This window comes from Brachycentrus maculatus, unplaced genomic scaffold, assembly GCF_059751285.1.
Source record: "Brachycentrus maculatus isolate JH-2025_06_01 unplaced genomic scaffold, ASM5975128v1 h1tg000353l, whole genome shotgun sequence".
Lineage (NCBI taxonomy): Eukaryota > Metazoa > Arthropoda > Insecta > Trichoptera > Brachycentridae > Brachycentrus > Brachycentrus maculatus.
The window spans coordinates 1653131-1671831 of NW_028281102.1; the positions used below are offsets into that span (position 1 = coordinate 1653131).

Sequence of the window (18701 nt, forward strand, 5' to 3'; positions counted from 1 at the left end):
ATATACGTGCTCCTTGAAAAGAACGCCATATTTAACTACTTTCTAGAGACTTTTGAATTTATCGTTACGTATATAATATTTTTTTGAACTCTTTCGTCTTATATTTTAATCAATTTTCAAAGTTTTTTCATCTATTTCATTACTTTTTACTAAGACGCTTTTATTAGTACAATTATGAATTTATTTCATCTTTTTGTACCAAAAATAAATAATTACATTGCCGGGCTTATTGCTAAAAAGCAATATCGTCCAACCAACCAAAAACCGACTAGTGATATTGGTCGAAACGTTTGATACCATGCATAGCTGTTTACAATCAGAGGGTAGATAGTACTTAAACATTTTTAAAAAAAAATTACAAATTAATGAAAATAAGGAAAGGAAAAAGTGAGTTTAGGGAAGAAGGTAGTGGGAAAAACTAATTGAGGATTATTTAACGTTTTGTTAACAACCCGCTGTGCCTTAACAGGAACATTATGCATAGACTTTTCTGTTTTTCTTTGAAAATACTGCAAGAATGTAAAAAACTTATAATTTTCCAATAAATATTTTTAGATGCCATGAAATAATTATATTTAGGCTACGTCATGACATTTATATGACACATGGTAGAGGTGCAACTAATAAGTAACTGATTCTTCTTCAGTGATTGGTATGTTATTCGTTACCTTATTCAAATTTATATATTTTGCTATCTCTCGTGTTTGATTTCAAATTTTCAAATACTTTTGGAGCTAGAAATATCCAATACGTAGTCAAAATTTTGCACTGATTGCGTAAATAATTAATTAAATGATCTAATCCAAAAACTGAATTTAGCAATGATATATTTTAAAGAAGTCATTATATAATCCGGTTTACTTACTCGATATCCCATGTTTACATCATGGTCTTTTATACATACATAGATATATATATATGTACATACATATTTATTTACTAATCCAGGGTAATATAATAAGAAATATCTAATTTTGTTCAATTATTACTAGTCTATTTTTAAGTATTTAAATATAAATGTTAATTAATCTCGTTGATACATATTTGCGATAGCTTTCACAAGCTTGTACGAGTACGGGAATGCAACCTCAAGTGTCCCGGCCATTTCTGCTATTCTCCTTTTTCAACCAGAAATGTACTTTTTGTTCTTCCAGAATTTTTTCCTATGAAACATGCATGTCCTTCAAATAAAGCGGTTTTATTTCAATTTACAATATATTAATTGCATCAAATATATTCCGTATGTAAATATACTGTATATGGATTGAGAGTGGAAGAAAGGAAATTTTATTTGGAATGTAATTAGTAGATATTTTTTAAGGCTTTTAAGTTTTGATTTGTTCCAATTTTCAATTTTAAAAAGTCCTTTTTACAGTACCTTTTTAGGTTTCAAGAAATTCAAGTCGTTTGATAATAAGGAATATTTTACGGAAATTAACAACGTTTGAAATTAATTTGTGTTTAATTGAAATTCTCCGCACAAAGAATTTTTTCATTGTGCTTATTCCGGGAAATTAGGAACGGTAAAAAGTAAAGCTCATTATAATTGAGGTCGTTTGCATAATTGAAAGTAAACTTTTACTTAATAAATTATCGATAAATTATTCATTGAATCATTATTAATTAATTGAATCGTGAATAAGATACTGTGGACTCAAGCCTTTATTTTTTCTCAAACACGAGATTTTTCCTCGAATGTTTTAATTATTTGCAGAAAGTGTGGTTATAACTGAAGAAAAGACATTTTTAATTTGTTCGATTTCACAATGCTTATGTCGAGAAACACGCTATCCGCCATTAACAACGTTTAGAATTGTGTGTGTTGCTGATACGTTCAACCGATAAAAACAGTTATTTTTATAATCACATAAATTTTTACGGTTATTTTTTTTTGTTATTTTTTACTGTTGCAGGTAAATACAACACTGGCGTATTTGCATGCAACTTTGTGTTAAAATTTCAAATCAATCGGTGAATAACTATAGAAGGTTTTAACAAACGAACATTTTCATTTTTAGTTCTTTAAAGATAGAAGGTTATATGGACATGTGGAGCGAAAAGATAGCGAGAGAGTGACTTTAAAAGTATATTTGACAAATATGAACGGGAGAACAGAAAGAGGACGGACAGAAGGATGACCAGAACAGACTTGGCGCAATCAGATCAAACAGAACCTTAAACCTGGTAGGGTCAAAAGTCTACGCAATCCAAGGGCATGAACGACAAGATGTATGGATGTGAAGGAAGCTAGGGATGAATGTCAGGATAAAAAAAATAAAAACAATAAAATTTGTCTTGTTACTTAATACAAAGTATCGCCCCTCCGCTTAGTTAAGCCAAAATATAATAAAAATATTAACAATTTATGAAATTATTACCACAAATAAAAATAAATAAACCTCACGTAAACAAAATATAAGCGACGATCCTCGTAATAAAATATCCCTTTAGAATATCTTTGATCAAACTTTGCATGCAAATGTTAAAATAACTAATGAACTTTAATATGATGCAGTTGGGAGTGAGCTGAAGCCGAATTATGGTACATTGAATTAAGTGAAGCAATTATCCTGAAGTTAATGTGTGGAAAACGTCGTTCAACTTAACCCTGCTTTCTATTGCTTCTAATAGGGATGGCAAATGAGAATTTTACCAAACTGTATAGAAATAAAATATGCTCTTTTTATGTTTTTATTTTTAAAATTTTATTTATTGATTTTATAGACACATACATTTTTTTTTACTATATCGCTCAACAACGTCATATATCAAAAAACTTGATTTTTCAGGAGATCGTTTTTTAAGTTTAAAAATAAAATCAAATGTATTAAAAATAAATATCATGGTATTTTTTTAACTTTTTAGAATGCAAAAGATGTTTTTTAGTAAAATCTGAATGTTTTTTCTCCATTTGAAAAACATTAAGTAAATTTATTTAAAAAAAATAATACCTTTTATTCCAAATGTAAAAACAACACTTTCTGCCCCGTAGCGGGTAAATATAAAGTTAAAAATATGCCGCTTTTGCTGGAATATAGTACATTTTCTGGGCATTCCGAAAACACGCACAACCGAATATTGACAATTTTTGATATGTGACGTTGTTGAAAGGAGTGAGCGATATGTTTTTAAACGCAAATATGTGCATATCATTTAAAAAGATTTCAATATCAATATAGTAATATGGACACACACGAAATTTTATGTTTATTCGATTACTTATACCATATTATATTATTTCCGACTCCGTAGTGTGATGGTCAGCACGCTGGGCTACCGTACTGAAGGTCCCGGGTTCGATTACCAGGCTGGGGGGTCAAACAAATATAAGTGATTTTTTCAATGATATTTATTTAATATTTCCCTGGATTGGTACCTGAAACGGAGGGTGATCACCTTTCCTTTGTGTTTTAACGATCAAGATAATACTGCGTTTATATGATGCAGTGCCCCATACACCACTGGGTGCGGATAAGGGTTTAAGATGAAAAATACATTTATTATTTGATTTTATGATTTCGTTAACCTTTATTTACATAAATGGAAAAGACGCGATTGGGGTGCGGATAAGGGTTTGAAGAATGAATATTATATTACATTTATATTATACTTTCGATTGATATAATCAAAATATGAAAATTACATATCTATATGACAAAAAACTACTCCAGTTTGAAGTTTTTATAGCGAAATTTGCTATATTTTGTGTTTTTGGCATATGTTGCCGTGTTTAATGGTCACGTGAAGGGATCACGTTTTTGGTATTAAGAGGGTATGCCAGAATAATTTCAAGAATGTTTTTTTACTCACAGTTTGTTGTTTTATTTCTATAAGTTGCGCACACTGAAATTATTTCTATTCTTGTATGAATTTTTAAAAAGGAAATAAATTTTACTGTCTGACTGTTTTATACTAACCACCCACATCATCCCTTCCTCGGGATTGGAACGTGATAGGAGGCAGAAAAACAATCATTCACTTACAGCATTAATTAGTAATGAATATATATTTTTAGAAATAAACTTGAAGTAAGAGATCTGGGTCTAATTTATGTTTATTATTTAATTGGAAACATGTTTCGAGAAGAATAACTTTATTTTAAACTGTATAATTCACTGTGTTTTTATTTTCATTACAAAAACAAAACATCTCAAACATTTTTTTACATTTTTAGTGTGTTCAAGAATCTGGGTTCTCTCCACTTAGTTATTGAGTTATGCTTACATTTTTTTGACATCTCAACATAGATAAAGTAGAATATGGAAGTCTGAATATTAACAGAGCTTAAGACCTGTCGTAAGCTGGATAATTTATCACCTTACACAAGCGCGAACTCCTAGATATATGATCTATCTCATGACAGTACATTTGACTAGTGTGGTTGTCAATCGTGAGTAGAATGGTAAATGTTGCACGTGTGTAAAGTGATCACTTTACCAGCCTATGACAGGTCATAAGCCCTATAAATATCCAAAATTCCATATTCATCTTCATCTATGTTAAGATGTCAAAAAAATGTACATATTTTGTTTGCAATATTTCAATTACAACCATTTTCTCAGTAAAATATGTATAAAAACGAGCATTCTATCAACTTATGAAATACGGTTTTTCCTCCATAAGTATACATATTAAAGAAATGATAAAAAACGAATTTTCTTATTGTGTACACATTCTTTATGCAAATATTAGAGCTTAAAAATTATGGGTTTCTTTATCATAATTTTCCTAGTATATTAATAATATTAAGACAATTATTTTTCACCCCTGCAATGAAAGCTTCCTATTTAAATAACCTTCAACAACAGTCATTACAATATAAAGCAAACACGTTCTGCCGTAATAGCTAACGAAACAGTTCTGATTTTCCGAAATGTTGATCTTTAGTATATATTTATGAGTACTAAACCAACTTCGTATATACAAACATAATCGCAGTATAAAAATTAATATACGAGTATAATAACACATATTATTTAAGTTTTAGAAAAAGAGGTTCATATCTGTCATTTTGATTTTTTTTAAAGCTTCTATGGAAGATTTTTTTAGACAGATTAAAGTTTAACAATAAACTTATAGTTCAATCGCAATACATTATCAAAATATTTATTAATTGTAATCAGAATTTTGTATTTTTTCTCTAATTTCAGAAATATTACATTCTTATCTTACAGTTGAAACTAAATGCCTGTCAAATTTCACTTCAAATTATTTCAAATTATTTATTAAACTTTATACAGAAAACAATATCTTTGAGGAAAAGGATTTTTGACGATAATTTTATGACAGCTGTTTCTCCTTACAAAGACATTGCATATTTCTTATGAATGTGATCCTATTTTCTTAAGACAAACCACCTGGCACAATTTATCAATCAAATATCACTAACCAATAAACCTTAAAACTGAGTATAATTAACCAAGAAGTTATATTAATAATAATTTTATATAAGCGATCTAAGAGTGTCAGAAATGAAAACTCTATGAAGCATATCTGGCAAGAGTCTACGAGACAGAATAAGGAACAACAGGATAAGGAAAATATGCGAGATCGAAGACGTCGTTTGGTGAGGAAGGCAATGAAGGAAACAATGGTATGAGTATATGAGAAGAATAGAACCATCCAGACTCCCCCACATTGCACTGTACGGCCAACTTCAAGGTAGACGACTAAGGGGCAGACCACCAAAGAGATGGATCGACAGCTGGGGATCGACATAGCAGGAGACGAATTAAAAACAGGCCACAAAGCCTATACCAAGTGAAAGGAGAAGAGAATCGTAAATTCTTTATCTCTGTTGATGTATCTGTAATTCTTCTCAATAGCTATTCTTAGGAGGTTGAACCAAATATTTTAAATATTTTAGGACAAATGTAGAATATTGTTAAAACGTATTATTTCAGCAAATGTTTATAAGTAGGGTTGCAAAATGATGTATACATATTTTTGTTGTTAACGTCGTAAACTTGTTTAAACCCGCACTTCCTACGCGGCGTTACTGAATTGTAAACATAATCTAAGTTTGATGAGTTGTGTTTTGAAGTTCTCAGGCACATGGCATATATTATAGAAGCCTTGGTAATCAGTAGGGACTCGATCATGAATTCAAGCTCGTTCAAGTAGACCACTCGATAGTGACGCGCTACGCTACAAGAATTATCGCTTACTCATTACAAGTCCTGGAAGGGGGATGATCAACGATCTATCACCCTTCACACATCATGGTCGGTCATATTAAATTAAAAGTTATTTATAAAATCTTACATATGGCAATGGTTATAGGTTTCATCGTTTTGATTACTTAGTATTTATCGTGTTTTGATTGCTTCTAGTATATCGGATGTATACCTACGCGCTCAAATAAAATAAATGTAAACATGTGATTTTTCAAGAGGAAGTATTATCTGAATTCAAAATCAAATATCTATGTCTGTAATATTTTTTATGCTTGAATATGTTATATTGATTTTTTTTCGATTATTTTTTTTTATTAGGGATTGAACAATTTATTAGTATATATGTATTTTATACATGTTTCAACATTGTTAAAGACTCGTCTCGAGATTGAATGCCGCAGGACACATCATATTACATACATAAACGAAATCAGAGTATTTTATAAAACATTTCATTATCTATAAATTTAGTGAGTATTATTTTATTAGATAATAAATGGAGTTGAACGCTGCTTTGTATTAATAATGTTTCAATTTAAAAATATATATTTAAATTTATTAACTATTTGTAAAATATCTTATTCTAGTTGCGCTGTATACGTACGTACTGTACGTAAAAAAGAATAAAAAATAAAATTGTTTTAGGAGGGCTTACATTTTTACATCAATTTTCATTTATATTAATATATTTATTCTTTCACGTTTTTTTTTTACTTTCTCATTTATAAAAGGTTTTTTTAATAGTTTAATATCTTGTTAAGCTTTTAAAAACTATATTAAAAATTTCTTATATTTTCTCAATATCTTACTGCTCCACTTTGAAGGCTTGCTAACATTACGACTAGCTAGAATATCCTCTTGAAAAATTGATAATATTGATTCTGGTGTATTAATGGAGCTTTTTTTAATTATACAATAAATAAAACTCTTTTATTTAGTTAATATTCTCAAACCCGTAGATGGAAGCATCTGTAGTTTCCAAAGCTAGTCGTAACAAAATAATACTCAAGTGGTAAAAAAAAAAACAAATTTTATATTTATAATTAAATTATATTTTGCGACAATAAATAAGCCTTTTTTTTAAATTTTATGTAGTAAATACCACTATTTATTAAAATCTACTGTGACGCGTGTTTCGATGCATTCCACATCATTTTCAAATACCGTATTTGAAACGGTATTTGAAAATATCTAACGGTATCTGTCACAGTAGATTTTAAGAAATAGTTGTATTTACTAAGTAAAACTTAAATTATAAATGGATAGATTTAATCACAAAATGACTGCCGAAACAATTATTGAAAAGCCTTTTTTTGTTGGCAGGTAATACTAGTGCTGAAGAGTCTGGGCATGTACGACATATCGCAGACCACGGTGGCCGCGCAGATAGCCGCCCACGTGCTGGCCTACACGAGCAGTTGCATCAACCCGCTGCTGTACGCCTTCCTGAGCGACCACTTCCGCAGGGCGTTCCACCGCGCCGCCTGCTGCGGGCCCCCGCCCATGCCGCCGCAGGGCACGCGCCCCCCGGTCTCCAAGATCACGAGGACTACGGCCAACGCCAACGGGACCTGCACTGACGTCGTCTAGGGGTCCTGCCACTCGGAGATATGTGCCGATTTGCAAACAGTCCGATTACAGTATTTTCTAGTCCAATCCCACCGTTTCGACCTTTACTCAGAGTTGTATGACAATTTGCAAACAGTCTGATTATAGTCTTTTCAAGTCCAATCCCACCGTTTCGACCTTTACGACAATTTAGTATTAGTATTGAGTTGTATGACAATTTCCAAGCAGTCCGATTACAGTCTTTTCTAGTCCAATCCCACCGTTTAAACCTTTAGATATGTCAGATATAACTCTGAGATATGTGGCGATTTGCAAACAATACTACTATAGCCTTTTCGAGTCCCATCCCACCGTTTAAACCTTTAGATATGTCAGATATAACTCTGAGATATGTGGCGATTTGCAAACAGTCCTACTTTAGTCTTTTCTAGTCCCATCCCACCGTTTCAACCTTTGGATATGTCAGATATAACTCTGAGATATGTGGCGATTTGCAAACAGTCCTACTATAGTCTTTTCTAGTCCCATCCCACCGTTTCAACCTTTAGATATGTCAGATATAACTCTGAGATATGTGGCGATTTGCAAACAGTCCTACTATGGTCTTTTCTAGTCCCATCCCACCGTTTCGACCTTTACTCAGAGTTGTATGATAATTTGCAAACAGTCCAATCTCATTAATTTACAGTCCTATCCCACCGTTTCAACTTTTACACAGTCTCGTATGCCGATTTGTAATCAAGTTCAGTTGATTTAAACATTCATTATATAAAGTATGCCGTTTTGCAACAATTTTTTATTTAAAGATAAATATTTGTGTTTTTATTGTTAATAAAAATACATTATTTTATAACATTTATGTGAGCCTAGGCTGCTCATTATTAAAAATGGGTATGTATCAAATTGTGGTAGAGTGGGTTTGGACCCAGAAACTCTGACTCATGAGTCCGCGACACTATCCAAGGAGCCACGACCCGACGCAAGCCTTTATTAATTTCTGTTAAATGAAAATTAAATTAAATTAAATCTTTATTCTCCTTCTTCTTCTGTACGTGTCATGTCAGGTCCCTCTGACGTTGACTATGACTTAAAAGTAATTTCCCTTGTTTTAGACAGCTCTAAACCTTCATTAAAGCCTTCATTCTGTAATTTATTTGCAACGAAATGTTAGATTTTAGCATAAGTCGTTTGGACTATACAACATAACAAACTCAAAAATTAGAAAATAGCAAAAGTCAACTACGAACCGCGATAAATCAACAATGTCATGGGCAGTTTTGACATAATTTACGTACATACATATATACTTTACTGTTTTCGTAAGGTCTGTTATTATTTCATTATTCTTAAATGTATATTTTTTGATTTACCATGGTAAATTAATTTTATTTCAAAATGTACCTACCAACTTAAAAACCCTTTAAAACAATTTTAATTCTAAAAAAAGTTATCTACATGTATGTAGTTTTCGGTTGTATTATTGATATCAAGAAAAATTCGGATTTAAAAAAGTAGTGAGTTCTTAAAAAAAGCTTTTCAAACTCTTTAGATTACCCAAATTTAATTTAAGGCTATTTCTCACAAAACTATGATCTTCAAAGATATTTGTATTGCAATTTCTTTGAAAACCATACCAATTTCATTTTTAAAAAGTCAATTCATTGCCTAGATTAAGAAAGTCTTAAAGTTAAACACATATATTTTTGGAGTAAACAGCATGAAAACTATTTATAAATCAATATTTCTATGAACGTACATAAGAGGAAGTAAAGGTAACGTTCTCGAGATAAATTTTTGATAGGTGGTAATAAATTTCGATTCATACCTTTCTACAAAAACCTACCCCTAATAAAATAAACCTCACTTACGCTTTTGGGATATCAAACAAAAGCATTATTATTTATCGACAGCTCTATACTCAAGAAAAGTATTAAAATAAAAATAAACGAGAAAACATAAACATTCAACGTATAAAGTGTTATAATCAACTCAAACAAAATGTAAATATTTTTGCCTTCATTCAAATTTCATTTAATTTTTATATTATTACTTTATAGTAAAAAATAAAATAAAATCATTTTGTAAAAAAATAAAACATACAATACCAAATATTTTTTTTAAATCTTTCTCTTACTTTAAATCAACGAAATATATATTTTTTAAAGTAAACCATTCACTTTATGCGTTTTACTGGAATATTACAAAAAAAAATCTTTAATAATTAATTTTTTAGACTTCGCTCAAACAAACTTCTTCGTTCGTTTTAGGCTTCATCGTTAGACACGTTTTTAAAGTTTTTTATTACAATTTTGTTTAATACTTTAGTAAATTATTTTCAATACCTTTTGACTTCTTTGCGAGTAATTTTAAAAATTAAAACTTAATACGAGATTTTTACATCATATTTATAAAATTGTTTTCAATGAAAATATGTATTTCAAACATCTATTTATGCGGAAATGTCGCCATAAATGTTTGTGGATTTGATGTTTTAATTCAATTGTTTTATCAATTTCTCTTCTGCATTTAAGTTGAAATTCTGCATTGTAAATTAAACTGATGAGAAAGATCTGAAGAGTAAGATGTCATTCATTTTAATTAATAATTAAAATCATAAATCAGTTTTTTTTAACACAACAAAATTACGAAGTGAAATTTGTTCCGGAAATTTGTTTACCAAAATGGATGTCTTTTCCAATCCATGCAGAATAAATCTTAGCTGTATACTCGTGTATTTCAATTGTCTTACCCTTATCGATTTATATTTTACAAAACATTTTATTCAATATTTTCTTTCCATCAAATTCTTACTTGAGATGGAAAGAATTTTTTTTATTAAAAAGGAATGTAACCATAATCCATCAAACGGGGTGAGACCGCACTGCGTAAAGATTTGTTTTAAAACTATGAATATGCGTAAAGCGCGTTGCGACATCGGTTTACATGGTAATCAACTTCAAAAATAAACGAAATATATTCCCATATATTTATTTAGATTTAGGTTGCATTTTCAAATCCTTAGCACATGAAACTAATTATTTTTTCAAGGAAAGGTTTGCAAAAATTTGGAAAGCATTTGCTACAAAAGCCATCTTATTAAAACTTACTTTTTTACCATCCATGAGTTCACATATTTTTATAAAGTGTGTCTATTTATTTTTATTCAGCCTTTTTTATGTCAGGTTATATCTTATTTGGTAAATACCAGTATTTTATATCTTATTTGGTAAATACCAGTATTTCTAAATTATTGTGACTAGTGTTTCGATGCATTCCGCATCATTTTCAAACACCGTTAGAAAATTAGATACGATGTTTGGATGAATTAAAACATGTTTCACAATACATTTTGAGAAAAAGTGGTATTTAAAAAGTAAAAATTAAATTAAAAATAGATATGTATTACTACAAAGTTACTGCCAAATCGACTAATGAAAATTTAATTCATGAAATTTTAATTCATTCAATCACGCTTGATTTAAAATTTTCAATCGGTTTTAAATGAAGAAGAAATATGTATGTTTGCTTACGACATTTCATAAGACAATATGAGAGTCATTTACAGAATGTGTTCTTTAAAAAACCGTTAAGAACAAATGGGATTTAATCTTTATTCTATGCTCATAAATCACTGTAAGATTCGCTTCATTTAATACGACCTTGCGTTATTGACACAAGCAATGAAACTTTTTTTGGTTACTTGATAAGTTTACATTTTCTCGATCGAAATTCGATTACTATTGGTGTCGAAACAAGAAAAGCAAATTGGGGAGGGAAGGTAGCGCCGTCGACAAGAATTTTTTTGCCCAACTAAAATAAATGCCTGTTTCGAAACGCCAAAATCGAATATCGCAATACGCGAGAGGGTAGTTGAATTGCCGCAAATCTGTGGCAATCTGTTACGCAGTGCGGTGTCGCCGCGGAACTACCACTTGAAAATATGTTTTCGAAACACATTGAAAAAAACAGCCGAAACAATTTATCGTAATACATTTTCAACATAAAGTCACAAAGAGGATTTAAGGAGAGACAAAGATAAAAAGCCTGAGATAAGAACTATGGGCTATTTACTAAAATATACGGTGTTTCCATTAAGTAAGACGATGAATATATTTTTTTAATCTTAATTAAAACCGTCTGCGCTGAAGTGCCGCTATCGTTCGTCAAGATTTTTCGAGATCCTCTCAAAACATTTCGTTAAATCATTTTCTTAAGACAAATCTTGTAATTGTTATCTATTTTATGATATTTAAAAAAATAATCGACAAATTGGTAAGCATATTAACTATTGTATCATGATAGGCGCTATGGCGTAGTTGAACAGACTACGAAACTGGCGTCGCGGGTTCGATTCCTGCCTGTTCCATAACATTTTCAAGAAATATTAATTTTCAATATATCTGGGTATTTGTGGGCTACTTTTCATATCTATCTTTCATATCCTGACCATCCCTACATGCAGACAAGCCTCTAATATAAAGGCTTTGCGGGTCATTATTTTTTTAAAGCTAGTGTATACATACATTATAAGAATGGTATTTCACGTCAATTTTACTATGAGAATGATACAATTAAAATTAATTTCAGATTATTTTAAATACACAGCTCGATGTTATGTTTCCACTTAACTTATCCAAGATTTATAATTGTATTTAAAAAGTATTTGAGTTTTTGTGATATACACACATATTTCAATTAAATTTTAAATTTCGGTAATTCTAGGTGGCGTGAGTTTTAAAGCGGGAATCAAGTTGTGGTTGAATAATATTGAACCTAAAACTGTCCGCTAGACACTATCCATGGGATCAGAACCCTATTCAAACTTCTGCAAAACTTCCTTAAGTTTCCTAAAACTTCTTTAACTAACTATCACGTCGCTTCTTTTGAGGGGCAGGGAGAGAAAATAAAACGGCGATCACTATGTCTTTCAAACATTCTTCTTTTCTTTCAAAATCATGCATCATCACCCCATACTATTATTCTTCCTCCTTACTTGTACACTGTCAAACATTTATAAAATAATAAATAAATACCAATATCTTGGCTTCTTAGCTTTTATTTCCAACTAAATTTACCGCATACATTTGTTTTGCCGTTTATTTTTTGCTTGAATTATCTAAAGCCACGAGTTTTTTTAATTGCCTTCCTGTTTTTTTAATACTTTGATGTGTTAGTAAACATAAAAGTTTATAAATAAATTAAATACCTTTGATTTAATATACAAAATATAAAAATTAAAGAGTTGAAATTTAACATTCACCGGAAACCCTTGACGAGGGTGTTTTCTTTATAATTGTCCATAAATGTCATTTTCAGAACTGGATACCTATTTGTTTACTTTCAGTTGAAAATTCCGACACTCTTTCAAGCCCTGTAAATTAAATTTATTGTTGTGATAGATTAATTTCAAAATTTAAATATTTAATTAATTTACAACGAGGCGTATTTATTAACAAAAGGCATTGGATAGAGCTGCTTTATTTTGATTTGCTTCAGACGAAAGATACTCGTATTTCGATAAACATTATTTCTATACCGATTTAATCCCTATCTTGAACGTTAATCTGATTTAAAATAACACAACAGAAAACTCAAAGTAAAATTAATAAATAACACAAAATCCTGCGTTACGTACACTTTTGATAAACTGAAATAATAATTAATTAATTGTTTTGTTAAAATATTTATTCAGCTTACCACGTAAATTTTGAAATAAGCCCTCCATCTTTGCTAAAAATTACATCAATGGTAATTATGAAAATTCATCCAAATGAGACGTTTTTTTTGTGAGATGAAAAGCAACAAAGCGTTACACATAATTTATATTTTCTCTTTTTTTATCAAATGAATCTCAGAATTTAAAAACCTTTTTAATTTTTTATTACCTACTCCTTTTGTCAAAACGAAGAATGCTAATGACAAATAGCGAAACACTAGTAAAAAATGTGGTATTTGGCCGCAAATATTTCAAAAGTTAGCTGAAAAATTCATGAATGTAAAAATATTATGAGTTAATCAAAATGATTGAGAAGGGTTATTATAAGAGAAATTCTGTTCAGGAAACGGAATGATTTTTAAATACTTTTAGATTTTTTCCATCAATTGATTAAACAGTCACTGTGTGGTATAACAAATTGGATTTTCTATTTGTAATTTACTTATAAATCCTTCTATTTCTTAAAAAAATATTGTGATACGGGTTCATTGTATTATATTCAGCTAATGATGCGGAATGCATCAAAACAGGAGTGAAAATATTTTTGTTATAAAAAAAATTGAATATGCTTTACTCACTATTTTAGTCACTTTTTCGAATATTTATCAGAAAAGAGTATAAACTTATTTCCCCTTTTACGTAGCATCTACATCTTATGACCACAAAAACAACAAAATTGTTATACATTAAAAAAACAGAATTTATTATAAAAATACAACATTTTTATTAATTGATTCGGCAAAACTTTGTGGTAAAATCTATCAATTTTTAATTAATGTTTTACTTAGTAAATACCACTTTTTCTTAAAATCTACTGTGAAACGTGTTTCGATGCATTCCGCATCATTTTCATACGGTGTTTGAAAATGATGAAGAATGCATCGAAACACGTGTCAAAGTAGATTTTAAGAAATAGTGATATTTACTAAGTAAAACATTAATTAAAAATATTACATACCTCAATTAATTAACTGTAAAAATGCAGCACTTCTTTTAATTGTGTTTTACAATTTAATAAAAAACTGGACCAATAACAATGCAAGTTTTTCACGTAATGTTATTTTATTGAACAAGTTAACTTTTAACAAGCTGCTATTTTATTGAACTTCATTTCAAGTAGCCTGCCCATTACTGCATCAAGGATGCAGACAGTTATGGAAATGAGACCAATCTTCATTGGCAGAATCTTTATAAATCATAAAAAAACATCTAAAGCTTATTTATAAAATCGAGTCATGAACAAAAACCACATTTTCCAAAACAGTATTATTCAGTTTTTTTGGTAACTTACTAACTAAATCAACCATACAGAGAAATTGAGAGTAAAACAACCCTACAGGGAATTTTTAAGTACCTTACGTTATCACTATTGATCGGAACATAGTGCTTATATACGTATTCATTGCTTTTATACGAGTATTAAAACTTACAACGTCCACCCCTTAGACCTACATGAATATACAATGCGAGTATCCGAGTGTGTGTCTGTTAGATCTGCTCTGAAGGCGTTAAGACAAAAACCTCATCGCTAGGTGATGTGAATCCGTTCGACTATTTTGAGATGTTATCTGTAAAAACACTAACAGATTTTTTTTCAACTATAAAAATATTGAAAATTAACTAACCAACTAACTAAGCAACGCCGCTTCCCCGCAGGGAAAAGGCAGAGAGAATAGAACACCACACCAATTTGTCTTTGTTACACACAATATTTGCCTTCCACATTCATACATATTCTCATTTTTACACTTTTATTAAATACGAGTATGATAATATTATATCATACCACAAAGTGAAAAAAAAAGTTTGAATGCGAAAAAGCAAGATACCTACGCAAGCCTTGAGGGAAGTTCACGAAATTGTATTATTTTAGGTTTTATTATAATCGTCGCTATAAAGTCCCGCCTACCTTATGGAAACGAGAAAAGGCAACGTAGACAGCATTCTTTTCTCATCTAGAAGGGGCAGGTCAAATTGATAATATCGATTTTTCACCCTCTAGCCATGGTGGAGGAGATTTTTCACGACGCCTGTCAACTTCAATTTATTTCAATGCCAACACCATAAACACAAAGAGAGAAATACCCATTTTCTGAAATATTCCTTGCTTTTTTCAAGTATCCTACCAACAAGAGTTGAAATCGTGGCTTTTATTCTAAATTATATTTCGTATCAGGTTTATCGTCAAAGTAACCATATTGAGTTTTATCACTTTATGGATAAATTTATTCCAAACCTTACCTGTTTTATGTTTTTTTTTTAAATTAGCTTCTAAACATAATGAATAGTGGAAGAAAGGCATTATAGTTTGCAGAACAAGTAATCATGAGCCTGAATACAAATCCTAATTCCAACTTTTCCGAATAAACCGAAAATTACATACATTTTGGTATTTGCCCATCAATTTAATAATTAATTTTACTGGGAAAATTGTTTTAAAGGAAGGATAATTATTTTTTCGATATGTTTTTGAAATATAATTTTTTTGCTTAACATTTATCAATTACGTTAATTGCGAAAACGAAAAAACATTTTTTTTTGATAAAAACTGGCATATTTATTAAAACAAGTATACTTTTTTCCAAAAAATATACTGTCAATTTTTTTTATTTTATTACATATTTCACTGAATCTTATAAAATTATGTATTTAAAGGCTACGTGAACAATGTTGCAAAAACGGCATGGCTAAAATATATGAAAACACTATATTTTATAATGTAAAAAATATAACAAATTTTTAAAAATGTAAATAAATTGTGATGTAAAATGTAAAAAAATGATTTTGTTAAAATAATAGAAACTTTTACCAACTGTTTATAGTACGTGCCACAAATTATAATAACCCTTTACTATGTAAAAATGACTTTATCCTTAAAAACATAAGACTCTTTAAATATAAATTTTACTTTTTTGTTTTCTTTTTATAATGAATTTAGTTAAGGCGCACAAAATTCACTAGATAGGAATAATATACGATGTATATAAGAACACACTTTTTTTAGTTATGTAAACTGTATATTTATATAGACTACATGTATTCATTAATTACAAATACGCATATGGTGTAAATAATTTAAGGTTTAAATGTCGTATTTAAGTGTGTAAAATAATGTATTTTATAATAAAATATAAATAGGTACTTTAAATTTTATGGAAATGATGTGTAATTTTTAGTAATGTATGTTTTTCTGGCGCAAACTAATAGTAAAAAATAATTTTCCATGTGCTTTGAGCCCAGCGTATGGAATTTTGTTTTTAAATCTATTTCTTTGATAATTCATATCGACCATTATTAGAGCTATAAAAATAAAATGAGTCTTAATAGAAAATTAAATAATTATAAAAATCATATGTGTACGCTTATTATATTATTCAAGAAATTAATTATTAGTAGAAAAAAATAGATATTTATGTACATGCTTTTATTTTATATTCGATTGAGATTAAAATAAATGAATAGATTAATTAATTATTATATTATAGCTGTGTAGATTTACGTTATTCAGATATTTTTAAGTCATCATAAATACCATATCGAATGATTAAAAATTATCGGTAGATAAGTTAACTATAAAAAAATATGTATTTATATAAATATAAATATATATATATATATATATATATATATATATATATATATATATATATATATATATATATATATATATATATATATATATATATATATATATATATATATATATATATATATATATATATATATATATATATATATATATATATATATATATATATATATATATATATATATATATATATATATATATATATATATATATATATATATATATATATATATATAAATATATAATATTTATATATTTAATCACTGTTATAAAAATACTTTTAAATACTTAAATAAATTTAAAGTATAAAAATAATATGTACTTGTTATTGAAATTTTGTTGTATAATTCAAATTGTAAACAAGAGTGTTTTATTAAGATTCTATTTTGATGTCAAAACAGTCAAAAAGTTTTTCTAGGTAGAGATTTTTGTTAAATAATACCGGAAAAATCTCACGCACAAAAATGAAAATGTTAATTTATATTATGTATTACATGGTTTTTAAAATTGCGACATCATAAAAAAAATAAACAAAATATTTTATATTATATGAATTACTAATAGAAATCCATTGACATATTTTTATTTATTATAAAAATCATATAATTTCTGATATTAAAGTTGTTGCCATATCTAATATGGTATAAGACATACAATTAAATTAAATTAAATGTTTTTGTTTTATTTTGAACAATGCTTTTATTTTTTAATGTTAATTTTCAAATGAATCTATATATAGAAATATTTAAGTATTTTTTTTGTATCTGAAATTTATATGAACGTTTTAATAAAATATTAAACACAAAGTCTTTTTTTAATGCCATCCCTTCATCAATAATAATAATCAGTGAATTAAACCTGGGAGAATACTTTTCCTGAATGTTCGGCATTTAATAAGTGAAACAGCACAGTTTGTTCCCAGGAAAGAATTACTAATGATTATTAAAGATATACTGTATTGGGTGTAACAAATTATTAAACCTTTTCAGAAAATAAAATATTCTTCTTAATACATACATTTGATTTTTAAATTAACAAGTTATAAAGATACATACCATCAATTAACAAAAAAAATATACAATTCAGAGAAAAACTTATGAAGGATTTACAACAATACATAGTCCAATACATTAATGATTTTTTTTAATCTATTTTTAAATTTTTCAAATAATTGGGCCTTGTTATACTTAAGTAATTTAAGTATTTTCGTTGACAAATGGGTATAATTTCAATTTTGAAATTTATCAAGGGTTTCATTAATTTCTTCTGTGGTCACTTTATGGTAAAATATATCCATTTTTAGAGAACCAAAGGGCTCAACTATAAAATTAAGAATTAGCTTCACATACGGTGTTTGAAAATGATACGGAATGCATCGAAACACATGTCATAATAGATTTTAAAAAATAGTGGTTTTACTAAGTTTAACTCGAATAAAAAAATATTTAATCCTTTTGCAACACATTTTTTTGCTTTCATGATACGTGTTGATAATTTTCACATTTACTTAATAAAAAAAATATTAAATTATTGAATTTTTTATTAAAATTAATTCACAAATATACATCATCAATTTAACTCATTTATATTATAGTTATTATACTATTAATGAGTTCAATTGGATCATTTTAAGATCTGGAATAGAATAAAA

General features: G+C 28.5%; 1 protein-coding gene across 1 annotated transcript in view; it reads left to right on the forward strand.

Moving 5' to 3' along the window:
* LOC148303744 (allatostatin-A receptor-like) overlaps window positions 1–7766 on the forward strand; it is a 110754-nt gene extending 102988 nt beyond the window's left edge. Inside the window, exon 2 of the mRNA XM_088269499.1 lies at window positions 7500–7766. Within this exon, the coding sequence (XP_088125625.1) occupies window positions 7500–7766 (267 nt within the window). The remainder of the gene's footprint in view (window positions 1–7499) is intronic.
* The last annotated feature ends 10935 nt before the right edge of the window (window positions 7767–18701 follow it).